The sequence below is a fragment of the Monodelphis domestica genome, chromosome 5 (assembly GCF_027887165.1).
Source record: "Monodelphis domestica isolate mMonDom1 chromosome 5, mMonDom1.pri, whole genome shotgun sequence".
In the NCBI taxonomy this organism is placed as follows: domain Eukaryota; kingdom Metazoa; phylum Chordata; class Mammalia; order Didelphimorphia; family Didelphidae; genus Monodelphis; species Monodelphis domestica.
The window spans coordinates 288,265,804-288,284,214 of record NC_077231.1 but is presented as its reverse complement, the minus strand read 5'-3'; the positions used below and the strand labels follow the sequence as shown (position 1 = coordinate 288,284,214).

General features: G+C 46.5%; 1 protein-coding gene across 1 annotated transcript in view; it reads left to right on the top strand.

Annotated features, from left to right (window-relative positions):
• Positions 1-18,411, top strand: part of HACL1 (2-hydroxyacyl-CoA lyase 1) — a 38,464-nt gene that overhangs the window by 1,367 nt on the left and 18,686 nt on the right. The window contains exons 3-8 of the mRNA XM_056800266.1: positions 1,196-1,236; positions 5,070-5,150; positions 11,400-11,472; positions 13,500-13,577; positions 15,216-15,310; positions 17,947-18,059. Of these exons, the coding sequence (XP_056656244.1) occupies positions 1,196-1,236; positions 5,070-5,150; positions 11,400-11,472; positions 13,500-13,577; positions 15,216-15,310; positions 17,947-18,059 (481 nt within the window). The remainder of the gene's footprint in view (positions 1-1,195; positions 1,237-5,069; positions 5,151-11,399; positions 11,473-13,499; positions 13,578-15,215; positions 15,311-17,946; positions 18,060-18,411) is intronic.

The window sequence follows — 18,411 nt, the reverse complement described above, 5'->3', positions numbered from 1 at the left end:
AGAATAACCCTATAATAGCAACTGCAGACTGCCATTTATGTAGCACTTTCACCTTTGCAAAGCTTTTGACATACATTCTCACCTTTGAACCTTACTCTGTGAGGAAGGAACTCTAGTTATTATTTTCTTAAACCTTTCCTTTCTCTTGTAGTAATGACTCTAAGACAGAAGGACAAGAGCCAAGCAAATGTGGTTAAGTGACTTGCCCAGGGTCACTCACTAGGACTTTTGAACCTAGGACTTTCTATTAACAGACATGGTTCTCTATACTGTGCCACCTAACTGTCCTGAAACTAGTTATTAACCCTATTTTACAGATGAAGAAACAGAAGCTCAGGGAAAATTAAGTGACTTGCCCTGGTCATACAGCTAGGAAGTGGGAGAGGGAGCCCTTCCTGAATCCCAGGAGAGCTGAGGAGTGAGAGTGAGTTGTTGTAGTTTGCATTTTTCAGCCAACAGAACCAGCCTCTCATCTGTAGCTGTTCCTACCTCAGACTGTTTATAGCATGTGCTCACAACCTTCGAGTGGGACAGTTATGGCATAGATGCTAAATTATTGTTATAAGAGCAGTGAGGACTTGGCAGTTAGCAATCAGTCAGCAAGCCCTGTTTTAATAAGGCTCTTGCCTGGGAAATTTCATTTGCAGGATGATTTAGTGGAAAGACTCCTGCCTTTGGAGTCAGAAGACTTGGGTTTGAATCCAAGCTCTGCCCCTTGCTCCCTTTTAGCTTCTCTAGACTCCAGTTCCTCCCTGTAAAATGAGGTCAATGGACTAGGAGCTCTTTTAGTTTTAGATGGAGGATCCTAGGAAGAAATCAGAAAGGCAAGAGGGACATTCATTTTTGAGGAAACAAGATATCTTCACATGCTCAGAAAGCTATTCCTAACCAATTTCTGCCTTTCTTCCACAGCAAACTTATTATTATTTGTGATGTTTCAACAATAGCAGTGCCAAGAAAACGAGCAGGGAATGGGCTGATGGATTCAGTCCCAACTGGTGAAAGTCAGTCAGTCAGTCACTCAACATTTATTAAACACCTGCTATGGGCTGAGCCTCCTGTGGGGTCCTAGAGGATAGCACGGGGGACAGAAGGATGTCCTTGGGCGGCCTTGAGGTTGATGGTGTTAGCCTGGCACTTCAGATGGCTCCCAGTTGTGCCTGTCTGTTTGAGAACTTTTGCTGTTTTTCCTTAGGCTTCTTACGCTGCCTCCGCTGTTGGATACCTGACAGGCAGGTAACATGAGCTTTTCTATTTTATTTTATTTTATTTTATATCGTTGGCAACCATAGTGAACTGAGCAGAACCAGCCTGTGCTTTAGAGTGGATGCATTACCTGTATTGAAGCTCAGTGCTGAGGGCTGGGTGAAGCAGTCACTCTGGGTAAGGTAGTAAACGGGTATAGCAAGAAATGAAGGAGTCTTTTTCCATCAGGCGACTCACCAGCCTTCTCTTATGAGCCATCCTGAGCTCGAACTAGGCAAAAGGAGTTAATTTCCTGATGAATTATTTCTCATAATGCCACTGACAATAATGTAGCTCGACAGGTTTCCACACTAAATCAAATTATGCAGCCTCGAAGAGAGAGCAACTGTTTTTTTTAAACCCTCCCCTTCCATCTCAGAATTAATACTGTGTATTGGCTCTAAGACGGAAAGTGGTACGGGTTAGGCAGTGGGGGGTAGGTGACTTGCCCAGGGTCACCCAGCTGGGAAGTGTCTGAGGCCACATTTGAACCAGGACCTCCTGTCTCTAGGCCTGGCTCTCCATCCACTGAGCCATCCAGCTGCCTGCAAGATCTATTGTTTTAATCTTTTCCATTTTTTCCCATTTTTCTTGATGATTTTAAACTATTTGAGGGTTTAAAATACATCACCCAAGGGCAGGGGCCCCCTTTCTCCCAGTTACCAGATTTTTAACTTCAAGTCCTCCCATAGCCTCCCCCTTGTCCTACTTCACCAGCTCCTGGCATGCCTCTTGACTCTGCTTACTGCTCGGAGGAGTCCTGCCCCAGGGGAGGCCCTTGTTCCGTCTTGCCGAGATAATAATCTCCCGATTGACACTCTAGCCTTGGCGCTCTTTATTCACTCTTAACAACTCCCCCAAGGCCTCCGTACGCTTCCTGGTGGAAGGCTCGGCCTCCTGTGTGAATCTGGCCTATCAAATACACATCAAACAAGTCCGGAGCTGAGCTTCAGAAGGGGCCTTCGGGACCGTCCCGGTCCGTCCTCTGGCCTCCGGGAGGGAGGCCGAGCGTTTCTGAGCTCCGGCCCTCCCTTTGGAGGCTCTCCTTAGGGGGAGGTTGTTGACAGCCTGACCTGAAGTTGCCTCTTTCACACGTGCATCCGTGGATGCTTCTGGTGCTGTTCTCTAGTCTCTTCCCACGGCTGCCCCTCAGACCTTTGGCAGAGACTTTCTTCTTCAAAGCCAACGTCTGTCAGCAGCGCCTTATCCACGCCAGGTCTTTCACCGTCCTGGTTTCCGCTCTCTGGACACTCCCCCGGGGTGCCCAAAGGGGCGCCATTGTCCAGCCGTTTGGTCTGACCGAGGCTCAGGGACCAGGCCTGGCACTTCCTGCCTTCCCGGCCAGCCTGCCCTGCATGCAATCTAGAGATCCCAGAATCCCAAGCACACCCCCTAGCCAGCCTCCCTCCTCCTTTAGGGGCCCGGCGGGGCCTTTTCTCCTGCCCCTCAGCAAGTGGCCGCCCTCCTTCCCAGCCAAGCCTCCGCTTGTTCCATGGATCTTATTCCACGCTATCCCTGCCACCGCTTGCCTTCCTCTGCCCCTTCCCTCTCCCTCCTGCTGGAAGGCGCAGCACCTTCCATCCCTGCCCACCCTTGGCCGTGCCTCCTTTGCCTGCTGTCGCTCAGCTCCTCGAGGCCGTCCACACCGGATGGCCCTCTCATTCCACCCGGGCTGGCCTTTCTGTCCCCCTCCCCCCTTCCCGCCCTCAGCTCTCTCCTGGTTTTCTCTCTGCCTGCCTTTCCCTTTCTCCGCGCTCGCACCTGGCTCTCCTCTTCTGCCGTCCGCAGCTCCCGTGGCTCCCCGCTCCGGCCGTCCTGCCCAGCTTCTTTTCAGGCACCTTTCCCGGCACCCCCCGTAAATCCCTTAAGCTCAGCATGCACAGAATGTCATTCATTCTCTTTCCCCCAAACCCTTCCTCCCTGGTTCCCAGGCTCATGGCCCAAGGACCAGTCTGCACTCAGCACAGCTCTCAGCCCCTCTCCAGGCTGCTGCCAGGCAGCAGCCTCCTCGCTGGGCCAGACCCCCGCTTCCTCACCCTGAGCCATCGCCAGCGCTGCCGGGGCTCTGCCTATCTCCGCAGCCGCGAAAGTGCTGTTCCTAGAGTCCAGTCTGTTCACGGCCCCCTTTTACTCCATTAACTCCACTGACTCTCTGTTGCCTCCCAGGCAAGTTCAAGAGCCTCAGTTTGGCATTCAAGGCTCTTCAGAACCCAACTTCCTGACCTTCCAGTCTTCCTCCACCCTCCTCCTGGCACATTTTCTTCCGTCTTCTCGCAGTTCCACCAACAAAACCGTCCATCTCTGGGCTGTGGGCATTCTCTCCGGCTGCCCCCATGCCTGGGGCACGCTCTCTCCTCACCCCCACCTTCGGGCTCCCTGTAAGTCTCTGTTAAGATCCCGTCTTCTACGGGGAAGTCCCTCCCAACCCCTCCATTCCAGCACTTCTCTCCTCATGATCATTTCTGGTACTCCCTGTAGAGAGCTCGCTTTGCCTGTGCCTGTTTGCCCGTCCTCTTCCCCTTACAGGTCTTTTAAACCCTTGCCTTCTGTCTTAGCACAGTCAGGGCCAGGGCTGGGCAGTTGGGGTCAAGTGACTGGCCCAGGGTCACCCCGCGGAGTCCCCCGTGGGCTTCCTGGCTGCCCTCCCTCCCCTAGATTGTGAGCCCTGTGAGGCCGGGATGCCCTTTTGCTTCTTGTACGCCGCAGCACTACGTTTGGCGAATGTTGGTGATGCCTGCCCTGTATGGCGGGTGTCTATCCCGCCTCCCAGGGGCGTTGTGGAACGACACCGCCTACACCAGGGGCACCTAAAACACGCTCCGATGGAGCTGGTGAGGCACAAGAATTTCTGGGTCCCTTCCGGGGCTCTTGGCTCCGGTGTCCATGTCAGCTCGTCTCCAGGGGTCCGTTCTGCAGGACCTTGAAGAGATCATTCCGCTATAGAGACGGACCTGGATAAACTTCCATCTCCCTCTGTGAACGTGCTATTTGTAGCTAAAGTTCAAATCTTGCCTCGGCTACTTCTGAGCTGTGGGATCCTGGTCTAATGCTCAGCTTCAGTCTCCTTACCTCTGAAATGGGGCCTCTCGGGGTTCAAGGGAAAGAATCTATAAAGCACTTTGCAAACTCACGCCAGTTAGCTTAAGAGGCGAGATTCGAACCCATGCCTTCCTGCCTCCAGTCCAACACTTTAGCCACTCTGCTGCCCCCTCGTGTCAGCATCCAGCTCAGGTAGCACTGACGTTACCCTCCAGAATTCCTCTGCCTCTGAGCTCTAGCGGTCTATTTACCTGGCAATCGGTGGACAAAACAGACTCCTTTCTTCCATGAAGAAGTTCAGCCGCAGATCACCAATGCGCATTGGATTTCGCTCCGACGTAATTGGGTCCACCTTGGAGCCTGCTTGTGTTCCGGATTATAGAATGTCAGGAACACGATCCTGAGAGCATACGAGGCATTCAAGTTCTGTCACCGTGACAAACCTAGCCCAAAGGGGATGCAGTGAAGGATGCTTTGTGCCAGGCCAGGAGACACAGAGAGAAAACTAAAACCCCGGCTCTCGGGGAACCTGCACTCTAGCGATCAGCGTAACCGCATCCCCAGATCCTGCTGTGCTCTCTCGTTCCTAATGGCGTAGAAATAGAGCCGAAAAGGCCCCAAAGAGGTTTTAATGGATCCCTCTGAAATTCCTATGGAGATTCGTGCACTGACTTCTGAAGTGGTTTCGTCTTTATTACAATCAACGCCCTCTCTGTATGTGCTAGTGTGTGTGTCTATACACATATATCTATACAATCCTCTAATTCATTCTGTTTTGTTTCTAGGCCAGGCGTTTGCCTTGTGGTTTCTGGGCCAGGTCTCGTCCATGCGCTGGCTGGGATGGCAAATGCAAACATGAACTGTTGGTAATCCAGTTTAAATTTTGCCTTTTTTTCAGCCTACATTTTTTATCCTTACTCCTCGGGAGAGTGGACACCAGTCCCCCTGCCCATGGTCTCCACAGGTTTGGGGGCTGGGATTAGTCTACGGTCTTGAGAAAGTCTGGACATTCTTGGTGCTAAGATCTTGCCATCAGTGCAAAATAAACGCCCCAGTGAGGAAGGTAAAGTGAATGAATGAGTATGGGTGTGTGAAAGCACCGAGGTCCTTAGACAGAAAGACACTATAAATCTGATACTGGCAGGGAACAGGAATGGATCTTGTGGAAGGGACATTTGGAGGGGAAAAGGGAAAGGAAGGAAGCTGGGACACCCCAGTCCCGGTAGGGAAATCGACCAGGCTTGCTTTCTTAACTATAACTAGGCTAGGGAATGAAATTAAATCAAGCCAGATTCTAGGGATGGTTAGATAGCTTTATTTGGGCTAGGAAAAGAAAGGTTTGGGAAAGCTAGAGAAAATTAGATCTCCAGTGGTTATGCAGGGACCAAAGCTCCCGAGTGCAAAAGACTCAAAGAGGGTCTCCAGGGCAAAAGACTCTTCTTGAGGAAAAAAAGGTGCTCTGGGGAAGAGGGCCTCCAGGGCAAAAGGAACTTTTCAGGAAAAAGGTACAAAAACCCACACTTCTCTCTTCTGTTATGCTTTCTCAGACACCTTTCACAAAGGAAGTGGGATGTGTCTGAGGACTTTGGGGTAGAGAGTCCTGGAAAATGTAGCCTCTCAGGGTTCAGTTCCATTTTAAAATGCACATTTCTCCCTGTGATCCTTTGGAAGACCAGTCTCCCCAATGGATCAAAACAAACATAAATAAATTTACAATTACAATCAAAATAAAGGTTATATACATCAATACAAGGGGGAAATGGCAACAATTTTTATAACAAAGAAAATAAAACATTTGGCGGTTTTTTACCAAAAAAATTGGGGCAGTCCCCTTCTTCACAACTATATATATATATATATATACATGTGTATATAAAACAAATGAATTTTTAACAAAAACAAATGCATTTTTTTTTAACCAAACAAGTGAATTTTTAACCCCCCAAAGTTCAATTTTTGTGTATTTGAGTTTTCTCTCAGGATCTCTTGGAGTAGCGTGCAGTTTTCACAGGAGGCAGCACATTTCTTTCCCTAAAATGACTTAAATTCTTTTCATATGAATTAAAAACACATTCTCTCCCACCCCCCAAGGAGGATATCAAGAAAACAAGGAAATCACACAGGGAAACATGTCTGAGACATGAGGCATATGAATCACTTCCAATTAAAATCATCAGGAAAATAGCACAAAAAAAAAGCCAAATAACTATTGGATGAAATTTTGAAATATCCAATCCTAAATTTTATATGGAAAAATTCTAAATAAGGGAAAAACAGAAAATTAGAACAGGATTTTGAATAATGCCTAATTAAAGTAATCCATGTCCGACAAGGACCACAGTCAACCACCACAGCAAGAAAGTTAGGAAAAGGGACCAGATTTTTATTCTTTGGTTCAATAGAGTTCTTCTTTTGTCATTTCTTCTCAGGGATAGAATATGGAGCCAGAATAACCAATTGTTAGGTACTTGATATAAATTTCACAAGGAGTGTGATAGGAGTCCTGCATCTTAACATACGTTAAGCGCCTCAACCTCGAGTCTCACACTAGGTTCAAGTCCTCCTTTTATTGGCATAGAAGTCTCAATAAGTCTCAGCAATCCTAGCAGGATTGGTTTCTCTTTTTGACCTGTGTGCTCTTTTGGCACCATTCAGGTTAAATACGTACTTCTTTGGCACTGTGGAGATCAGGTCTGTGCACTAAGCCCCTTAATATTTAAATACTAATGAGAGTTTCACTAATCTAAGGCTTTTTGGGCAGGCAGTTATAGTTAGAACTAAAGGACATAGTAAACCTACACAAGTGTAATAATCTAAAATCTTTCAATTTAGATAGATGACATGTGCTTAGGAAAATTAAATTGCATATGCAATTATAAAAAATGTGCTAAAAATTAAAAAAATATATATCTCCTATGACTAGTGACAATCAAAAGTATATCCTACAATATCTACAATCAGTGTCACTTGAGGAGGGGTAGAATATAAAGGTTCTTACCCAAGAATTTAGATGCATTTCCTCTTACCTTAGCCATGGTCCATAGTGTGAGTGCAAATGAGGTTTAAAATCAATAATACATTGAAGAAAATACAAAAATATCCACAAAAAGTCCCAAAATGCAAATCAAGTCAATACAGGTCACTAATACAGTTTTTTCTGTGAGATAGGTACAAAGAAAATACCAAATATTCAAAATTCACAAAATACAAGTTTTCCAAATTATCAAAACAAATAGGGTTCAGTTCCATTTTAAAATGCACAATCTTCAAGAGATCTCTTTTAGTCTCCTTAATTTGCAGAGGAGGAGGCAGGCTCATTCATATCAGACTTTTTTTTTTCCAATACAAGTTTCAGAGAATTCAGGGTTAAAGTGAGTCCTAGACTTAAGAGACCTCAGAACCTTCCCAGAAATAATGGAAAACACAAGAACAACATTTTAATGGTGCAAATGATTTGAATAAGAAGGAAAGGGATCATAGTATGAAGAAAGCCATCCAGAAATTCATCAACCAATTGAGATGTGAAAATGACATCCTGAGAAGATGCACTTGGGTTTCTCTAGGTGTAGGATGGGGGTTAGAACAGATCATAACTTCTAGCTCTAAATTATAGGAAAGTTTTGGTGGCATCATCAATTCTGTGATAGGAAGAACCATTCTAGCTTCAGAAGTCAGAGCTGGTAGAGACGGGAACTAAAAAAAGAACAGGAATAGATGATCTGCTAAAGAGGGAAGCAGGCAGAACCAGAAAAGCAACTTCTAAAGACTCCAACAATGTAAACAGCAAAAAACCCAGACTGAATATTGTGGATCATTGGGACAGGCTTGGCTTCTATAAGGATGATATTAGAAATTGTCTTGTTATATTTACACCTCGAAAGCGAGGGGAGAGAGAGGTTACCTTTTTTACTCTGGGTGGGGGGGGAAGAGGCCTGTTGATTGGTCAGATTGCACATACTCTAAGATGTGGTTAATGTGCTCCTCAGTTTTGTTGAACTGCTTTTTCCCCCCTCTTTTTTTTTAATTGAAAATTCCTATTTAATTAATTAATTTAGAATATTTTTCCATGATTCCATGATTCATATTCTTTCCCTCCCCTCCTCCCCTTCTCCCTCCCCCTGGTAGCCAACATGCAATTCCACTAGGTTTTACATGTATCATTGATCAAGACCTATTTCCCTATTATTGATAATTGCACCAAGGTGATCATTTAGAGTCTATATCCCCAGTCATATCCCCATCGATTCCTGTGATCAAGCAGTTGTTTTTCTTCTGTGTTTCTATTCCCACAGTTCTTTCTCTGGATGTAGATAGCGTTCTTTCTCATAAGTCTCTCAGAATTGTCCTGGATCATTGCATTGCTGCTAGTAGCAAAGTCAGTTACATTTGATCGTGCTACAATGTATCTGTCTCTGTGTACAATGTCTCCTGGTTCTGCTCCTCTCACTCTGCATCACTTCCTGGATGTTGTTCTAGTTCCCATGGAATCCCTCCACTTTATTATTCCTTTTAGCACAGTAGTATTCCATCACCAGCATATACCACAGTTTGTTCAGCCATTCTCCAATTGAAGGGCATCCCCTCATTTTCCAGTTTTTTGCCACAACAAAGAATGCAGCTATTAATATTTTTGTACAAGTCGTTATAATCTCTTTTCCTCCTCTTTTTTTAACCCCTTATCTTCCATCTTGGAATCAATACTATGTATTGATTCTAAAGCAGAAGAGGGATAAGGGCTGGGCCATGGGGATTAAGTGACTAGCCCAGGGTCATACAGCCAAGAAGTGTCTCGGGACAGATTGGAACCTATGACCTCCCCTCTCAAACCTGGCTCTCAACCCACTGAGACACCCAGCTGCCCCCTTTTCTTCCTTTTTTAATCTTTGTTGCAGGGTATGATTTTCTGGTTAAGGGAAGAGAAAGTGACATATTTGAAAATGAATGTAATGTAAAATCAAAATTGTTAATGAAAATAAGGGAGTAAATTGCTTTAAAGGTCAAAGAATATCTTTCAGATAGGAGGAGGCTAGTAAAGAAAGTCTCTAGTGTTGTGTCTCCAGGATCTGTCTTTGGCCTTGTTATAGTCCATATCTTTTTCAGTTACTTTGATTCAGACATGCTTATCAGAATGATCAAATAGCCAAAGCTGGGGAGAGAGCTAATAGGACTAGGCTCAACCCCAGTAACATTAATGTACAGCTTGTACACTTGTTGGTTGTGCAGCATAGGAGAGTGTGTGCATGTGTGTGTGTGTATGTGGGGCTGCTTACTGTACAACCATTTATGTGAAAATATCTGCAGTTTTCAATGTATTGGAAGCTCTGGATGAGTCACCAGCATGATCCTTTTTGCAATAAAAAATAACTTACTTAATCCTAGACGGCTTAAGTAAAAGAATAGCAGCCAGAGAAAAGGATGTTTAATCCTGCTCTTCTCTTCCCTGGTGAGAATTCTTTTTCCTAGTACAGCTGAAGTTTTGTATTCAGTGTCGCATTTTGGGAAGGACAGTGGTAAACTAGAGCACGGCCCAAGGAAGAGGATGACAGGACCAGAAAGGATGCCTTCTGCTGCTCAGTTGAAGGAATTGAGGACACGTAGCTTGGCGAAGAAACAATTGCTGGGAGGAGTTGCTGGCTTTCTCTGAGTATTTGTAGAGTCCTCGTGTAGAAGAGGGAGTACATTTCTTCTCCTAGATTTAGAAGGCAAAATCATAGTTATATATATATATATATATATATATATATATATATATATATATATATATATGTGCAGGCGTATAGGGGAAAATCTCTAAGCGACTCCAGCTGTTCAGAACCAGAGCCGTCCTTCACTTTCTGAGCGGTCGTCTCCCCATTCTCTTGGGACACGGTGGACCGCTATTACTGATAGACTTCTTAGAAGAGCTGTCGGATAAGATATATTAAGCCGTCCCTGGGTTCCAGGGTCACCGAGACAAAAATGAAACAGCCCTTACTTACCCTCAGTGAACGCATTACAGGAGGAGACAGATACATATGAGGCGATTTGGAGAGGAAGACCCTGGCCGCTGGTGGGGGAGCAGGGCCAAGAAAGCCTTCATAACCTAGAAGAAGGCACAGGAGCTGGGCCTTGAGGGAGTGATCCGAGGAAGCCACCTGAGTAGCCAAGGCATTCCTGGCATGGGGACAATAAGTGGAAAGGGACAGAGATGTGGTAGGGAATAGTATGTGTGAGACACGTCAACAAGGCCACTGTGACTGGACCAAGGGATGCAGGAAGGGGTAGCAGAATAGAATAAAGACCAGAAAGGTAGCTCCTGGCCAGGCCACGAAGGGTTTTAAATACCAAACAGCAGAATGGGGAGTCGCTAGAACCTATTGGGCTGGGGAGGGACCCAATCAGGCCTTTTCTCAAGCATGTCACTTTGGGTACTTTATACTAACAACAGGAGTTGGAGAATAGAGACTTGGGACAGAGGGACCAAAGAAGAGGCCCCTGCAGTAGTATAATGAGAATTGATGAGGGCCTGAGCTAGACTGGTAGCCTGTGAGTCAGGATGTAAGAGATGACTCCTCCTGGGGATAGTAAAGACACTGCAAAGAAAATGCCCTAGTTAGTCATAGAGTGACCTTTGGGGCTTTAAGATCCTCACAGCACTGAGCCAATACATTTCAAGAACCGTGAACAATTCTATTCTGTGCTCCTTGGGTAGCATTTTGATTTTGTTTGATTTTCACTGGATTGGAGAGGATTTCGGAAGCACTGGCTTTGGAATCGGAGGACCTGTGTTCACATCTTCTCTACTCTCTTTAGGCCACTGAGATTCTGGTTTCTCACTTGTAAAATGTGGGTTTGTGCTCCATTGTTTCGAAGTTTCCTTCTAATGCTCAGTCTGGCTCTGAGGACTACATGAGACTTGGGACTGTTCTCCCGTCTCCTGTCCCAAGGTTTGGTCATAGTCCCCAAGGCCTTCTCCATTTTACCTTGGGCCTCTATTATCATTCATCCACTTACTTGGGTTTGATGTAATTAGTGCAAAACTTTCACCTTGACTGTTCTTTTTTATCGTTCTTATTAAAATCAACCACTGGGGAAATTTTAGGAAGCTTATCTTTGTTTTAAATGTTTTATTTCAGGCCTCTGCTTGTTGTTGGTGGTTCTTCTGACACTAATCAAGAAATGATGGGAGCCTTTCAGGAGTTTCCTCAGGTACTTGGCCATAAGATGCTTCATGAAGAGTTCAGTATCAAATTTGGTATTATGGATGGATGGCATTCTTGGTCTCTGGCTGAAGAATGCTCCCCTTTCCCCCCAACCCCCACAATGAAGTCCATGGAAAAAGGGGCACAAGTCATAAATAAGTAACTCTGTCTCCTGGGGCCTGAATAGATATGGTTTATTTATATGTGTATATATACACACACATATGTGTGTGAGTGTGTGTGTGTGTGTGTGTGTGTGTGTGTTAGCTATTTTTCAAATGTGTGTAGATGCTCTTGTAAATACAAATTGATTTTAAAATATTACTGGAAGGGGACAGTTAGGTGACTCAGTAGATAGAGAGCCTTGCCCAGGGACAAGAGGATCTAGGTTCAAATCTGGCCTCAGACACTTCCTAGCTGGTTGTGTGACCCTGGGCAAGTCACTTAACCCCCATTGCCTTGCTCTTATTACCCTTCTGCCTTAGAATCAATACATAGTATTAAGGGTATAGCTCTTCTTATATGTGGGGCATTCAAGACATATTGGTGATAAAGAGGGGTCCTTGCATTCCAGAAGATTTCAAATCCCTGGTGGATCCTCTCTGACTAATATTCTGTTACATCTGTTGGCTGCCTGAGAGTCCACTAAAGAAATAGCAGAAGAAACCCTGTTGAATGGCTTTCTGATCTTGCATATCAGATGATGGTCTCTGCTCTCCAAAGGCGCTTGTGGCTGGGCTGCAGAAGACAAGAGGGATTCTCTGGGCACGGTGAGGTCCTCCCAAGCTCATTTGTGGATGACCCGGTGGTGGCCGCTACTTTAAGAAACTCTTGGAAGAAATCCGGAGCTTCTCTAAAGAAGCCAGCATGAGCATCCATCCAGGGAAGGCCCAGTGCATCGCGGGGGTGTCTTGCCCAGCCTGGATGGGCAGCCTGGCCCATGAGGATGTGTGTCTGGAGACGACCCGAGACAGGCACAGCTGAAGACCCTGGATTGCCCGGGGGAGCCCGCCATGCTTCCTTCAGTTCCAAGCCTCCCCAGGCCTTTGTAGAACGCCAACATTCTCCCAGTGCTGCTCCCTGGCTGCCAGGCTTGGGATAGATTTGTGTCTGAGCGTTAAGGATGCGCATATCCCTCAGAGCACCAGCAAGGAACATGGCGGATGGGAGCAGCCAAGAGGGCCTGGGCAGACGCGGTGATCCGGGCAGAGAAGGTGTCTGCGGAGAGGAGCAGGGAGCTGCCGGCCCATCCCGGAGGAGACTTTCTTGTCCATGTCTCCTCCACGTCACAAAGTTTAAGCCATTATGACACCTGATAGAGTACCGATAAAGCACACTGTACGTTGTTAGGCAGGACTGTCGGCACTCTCGGGGCGTGCGGGTGTTCAGGAAGGGCCAGCCCTTTGGGGGGCTGTGGCTCCAGGCAGCTGTAGCCCACCCAGTGGTCACACACTGGTGAAGGCACCCAGTGGGGGCCACAAACCTGCTGGCGGATTGGGACGGGAGGGAGCGTCTACCCCAAGCACGGAAGACTCCCCTTGGCTGAGGAGGACAATTTGTTCCCAGGGCCCTGAAGGCACCTGAAGCAGGCTCTGTGGAGCTGGACTTTGGTGACTGGAAGAAAGAGTAAAGCTGATGATTTGGAGCAACTCTGTCGCTCTTAATTCCACTTTTGCCCATGGTTAACCTCAGGAATGGGCAGACGTGAGGACCCTACTCTATTTTCGTAGTCTTTCGTACTTGCCTTTCTCATGATTTAGTTGTATGTTTTAGAAGCGTGGAGTTCTGTAAAAGTGACCGTCAGTCTTACAGATAAGGAAACTGATGCCCTGGATGGCTGCCCAGGGACGTAGAGGCCATAAGTAAAGACAGGATTTGATCCCAGGCCCCCCTCCTCCAAAGATCCGAAGTGGACCCCTAGCAACTGTTTATTTGAGCCTTAGCCACTATTCTCTAGCTTGATCCTATATTAGAAGCCCATGATTATTAACTTTTTTATGTGGATTGAATTTGAATTTTTTTTTTGATCTATAGGTCGAAGCTTGTAGGTTATACAGCAAACTGTCTGCCAGGCCAAGCAGCATAGAAGCTATTCCTTTTGTGATTGAAAAGGTATAGTATATAATTATAAGCTAGCCATAATGTTTTGGTTATTTATTTTTAATGCTTGAAATCTTGCTTGTTATTGTCCTAAGTATTATATTCTAGTTAGTACAATAAAACAAATGGGAACATTGCCAGACAGTTCAAAATTGCATTATTTTTCATAGACTATTCGTTACCTGTTGCATATTTTAAAGATGTTTATCCTTTGGAGAACAAAAATTGCACATGAAAAACCATTTTCTTCTCTTTTCGTGGCTCCTGGATATATCTTTCATTTTGGGAGTATCCTTTATGGTTGAGAGAAGAGTTGAGATAAATGATAAACCTCTTTAAAACAAAGGAGATGCTAATAACTAACCCTGATATATGCAATTCCATATTAAGCAGACTCTAAGCACTGAGCCACAGAGACTCATTCACACACCTGAAAAGCTACAGCTCCCTCTGTCCCAGACACGACATAAAAAACATTGCTTTGGAGGCAAAAATACAATTTTATGGTGGCAGGAGAACCTTGAGAATCATGTGGCATTCGGTCATTTCTAAGAATAAAAATCATGGGAAATGAGGTTTAAGACCAAAGTAATATAGATTGATCTATCTTTTAACTAAATCAAAAGACCCTTTTTTTTAGTATGTAGTACACTGGAGAATAATTTTAGTTCCAATATGTTTCCCTTTATTTTCCCCATATGTTTGCCTTAGTTTCTTCAGCTGTAAAATGGGGATAATAACAGCCCCACTTCTCAGGGTTGTTATGAGGATCAAATGAGAAAACATTTGTATATAAATCACTTAGCACTGTGCCCTGTATATAGTAGGTACAATAGAAGTGCTTATTCCTTCCCTCTCTACCTCTATTGATACTGATAATAGCCAGCATTTATATAACACTTTAAGGTTTGCAGAGTGCTTTTACATAAAATGTTTTTGTTTTTTAAAACTCTTACCTTCCATCTTGGAGTCAATACTGTGTATTGGCTCCAAGGCAGAAGAGTGGTACGGGCTAGGCAATGGGGGTCAAGTGACTTGCCCAGGGTCACACAGCTGGGAAGTGTCTGAGGCCAGATTTGAACCTAGGACCTCCCGTCTCTAGACCTGACTCTCAATCTACTGAGCTACCCAGCTGCCCCCCTTTTACATATATGTTAACTCATTTGATTCTCAAAACAACCCTGGGAGACAGATTATCATCTCCATTTTACAGATGAGAAAACTGAGGCAGAGAGATATGAAGGGACTTTTTCAGGTTGAACTAGTAGATCTGATACATCAGGGTTCAGACTCAGCTCTCCTGATTCCAAGGCCCCTGCTCTCACCACTGTGCCTCCTAGCTTCTTTGCCTAGTTTTACTCCAGGTTTCAATCCAAATACAGGCTACCTTTTCTCTCCAAATCGGGCTTGTCTAAAGCCCAAGTGCAACCCATAACTAGTCTTCTTCATTTTTAAATCAGTGTGTTTTGTTACCTTTCTAAGAGCTCTCATTCGGGGCATGAAACCTGTGTTACTAACATGGTGTACAATAGCTGGGAAGGCTAAAGAATGATTCATTTCACAACTTTAAGTGAGCGTCAGATGGAGTAGAATGCAGATTCAGATGTTTAAATACTAATACGTGCTCCTACTATTTTGTAATAAATCTAGGCTGTGAGAACCAGTATTTATGGTCGACCAGGTGCCTGCTATGTTGACATACCTGGAGACTTTGTGAACTTACAGGTGAATGCCAGCTCTATAAAGTGAGTAATTGTTAGGGTGAAAGTTTAATAATTTGATTAAAGTGTTTCCAAATATTGGGTTAGCCTTGCTAGAAATAAATAGCAACTTAACAAAAAAAGAATTTCTTTAATCCTTTAAGCTTATTTTTTTAATTAAATTAAGCCTGGCCTAGGGTTGAACTTCATTTGATTATTTATATTTCCATGTAAGCATTTCACATTTTTTGTGGGAAGATGATGGAAGGGCCATAACTTCAATGATTTTGAATGTCAGAGTTTAAATGTGTAAAGCCCGAGATGAATGCAGGATTGCATCAAGGAGAGTGTCTCCTTGGACCCAGGACAGGGTCAGATTGAAGATCTTGGGCAAGTCACTTGACTGCTTTCAGTGTCTTCACTTGTAAAATGGATCTCGTGTTGTCTTTTCTTGCCCTGAGATTCTGGGATCAATACAAATGGTTTGAGTTCAACTTTTGGTTAAAAGGATTTTTTTAAATAGCAAGGGCACCTTGATTCTTTTTTTTCCAGTAAAATTAAGCAATATTTTAACATTTAGAGAATAAGAGTAAATCACTAATTAATTATCACTAGAAAAGAGATACCCAAACCCTAAGTGAATTCTTGTTTTCTTAGACGAACCATTTTTGATTATACCAGTTGAGAGCCCTGGCGGGGTTGTTATACCATGTGAAATACTAGCATTCTCCCCCAAAGTTCTACTTGGGCACTTGATCTCGGCTTAGAGTAGGAGGGTTGGCTGGTCCGTACAGAATAATATTTCTAAATACAGAAGATAAAATACAGAGAAATACAAAAAAACCCAGTTGTATCAAAAGAACATGTCATCAACCTTAGAGGGGCTAGGTGGATTGAGAGCCAAGCCAAGAGACGAGGGCCTGGGTTCAAATCTGACCTCAGACACTTCCCGGCTGTGTGACCCTGAGCAAGTCACTTGACCCCCATTGCTCAGTCCTTACCGCTCTTCTGCCTTGGAACCAACACACAGTAGTGAATCTAAGACAGAAGATAAGACTAAGAAGATAAGAAAAAAATGCCAACCTAGCTCTGCAGAGAGCCTCCCTCCGGGGGTGTGTGTGTGTGTGTGTGTGTGTGTGTGTGTGTGTGTGTACAGAGTGATGCTGACGGGCTGTAACGACACATGAGAGACCCTCCGCTTCGCACACCCACCTGGGTGGAATGATGCGTCCTGAGTCGTAGAAGGCCTAAATAGAGAGTTTCCTGAACGAAACAAAGATTTGGCGTCCCCCCCTCCGAGCCTGCTCTGGACTCAGGCTGGCGGCGTGATTCAGGCCCCTTTCAGCACCTCCCGCTGCCTTTGGCTTCAACCTTCAGAAACTGAACGTCCCAATGAACCAGGCTGTGTCGCTTCCGCCTTCCTTTCTTTTCCTGCTGGTGCGAGGAGCCGGGCCCAGGGCCCGCTTAGTCTCCGGCTGTCCTTGGTGAATGAATGAGCGAGCGTTTCTGGAGCGCTTCCTGTGTACAGCCCCTTTGAGAAGCGCTGGGGATCCGACCAGAGCAGTGAGGCCGCCCCCCGCTCCTAGAGGACACACGCTGCCTCCGATGGGAGGGTCCCCGGGTGGCGAGGAGGTGGTCCTGCCCTTCTCCCGGCTCTGTCTGAGAATGCCGAGCAAAGGCTTTGGTGGAAAGCGCCCTTTTCCTCTGGGGCTGCAGCAGGAGCAGTTCCCTGGCCTCATTTCCACGGGGGTTGCTTCCCAGGGCGGTGATGCCGGGGCCTTGTGCTGCCCATGTGATGGGGCGGCCACTTCTGGGGTTCTGGGGCTTACCTGTCAGTCCATAGAAGCCGGCCTACGCCTTCTGCCCAGTGACTGCGCCCCTCAGACTGGAGGCAGGGCCTAGGGCTGAGGGAGGCACGGCTGTTTCCGGGGTTCAGGCTGCCTCTGGACTCTCCACTTGGGCCCGCGTGGTGCAGGCCCAAGCTGTCGCCCGCCCCCCTTGGCATGCCTTGCTAATCCAGCTAAGCCCGGCTTCCCTGTGTCGTAATAGCATGGGCCAGCCTCGAGCATTCTGTCTCGTCTCTCCCTGCTGCTTTCGCTAGGCCGGCTTGCCTGTCGAGGTCATCTTGCCAAATGGCACTGGCGACCCGGAAAAAGGGAGCTTTCCCCGTAAATCCCTTTCTTCCACCGTAAAATGGGATTGTTGTACGGATCCACCGAGATCATCTTTGTAAAGGGCTTAGCACAGGGCCCGGCCCGGCGCGGGGAGATGCCTGAGGGAAGCTGGTTCCCCTCCTGGGCCCCCCATTTTCCAAGGAGTGCTTCTGTCCGTGGAAGAATCATACAAAATGACTGCGACTCTGGTTAGGCAGCAATAAGTGGGTAGGAACAAAGCTGAGAGCAAAACCTCCGGTCCTTTCTGCCTCGTTGAACTTATTTTGGGTGAGGATTGTATATTTTTACTTAAAACCAATTTTGATCTTATTGCCTTTGTTTCATGAATAAAAAATCCAAGCCCTCTCAAATCCCTCTGAACATGAGAGCGCGCTTCAGTGAGCCTTTAATGGCACTAACTGCGGGTAGGTCAGTCCAAGCGTCCCGCGGCTTCCCTGCCAGTGACGGCGTGAGGGCTGAAGACCCCTTTGTTCTATCTGCTCTGACAGTGAGGACCCTCTTTTGCAGGCATGTGGAGTGCTGCGGGCCACCCCCGATCCCCGTGGCGGATCCTGCTGCCGTGGCCGCGGCAGCCTCCATCATCCAGAAGGCCAGGCAGCCCCTGCTCATCATTGGAAAAGGTAACGGAGGAAATGGGGGTTTGAAGCCGAACAGGCTTTCGAGGGAGCAAAGCCCGTCCAGAGGCGTCCGGGCCTCTTTATTCACCGAGCAGTTACTTCGGCTTTGGAAGCCCGACGGCGACTTCCAAACCGCTGACCACGTGGGGGGCCCCCTGTGAATTCCGAGGGGCGTTTAAAGGCCCTTCCCTTACTAGGTTTGCGGGGAATTGTGGACAAAGTCATCGATTAGACGGACTTTGGGACCTTGCCCGGCGCCGTCCCCCCTGTAAGCAGCACGGCCACGTCGTGACCCCAGAGCTGGCCTCAGAGGAGGCCTGAGCCCTCTCTCTGGCCTCCGGAGCCTTTGGGACCC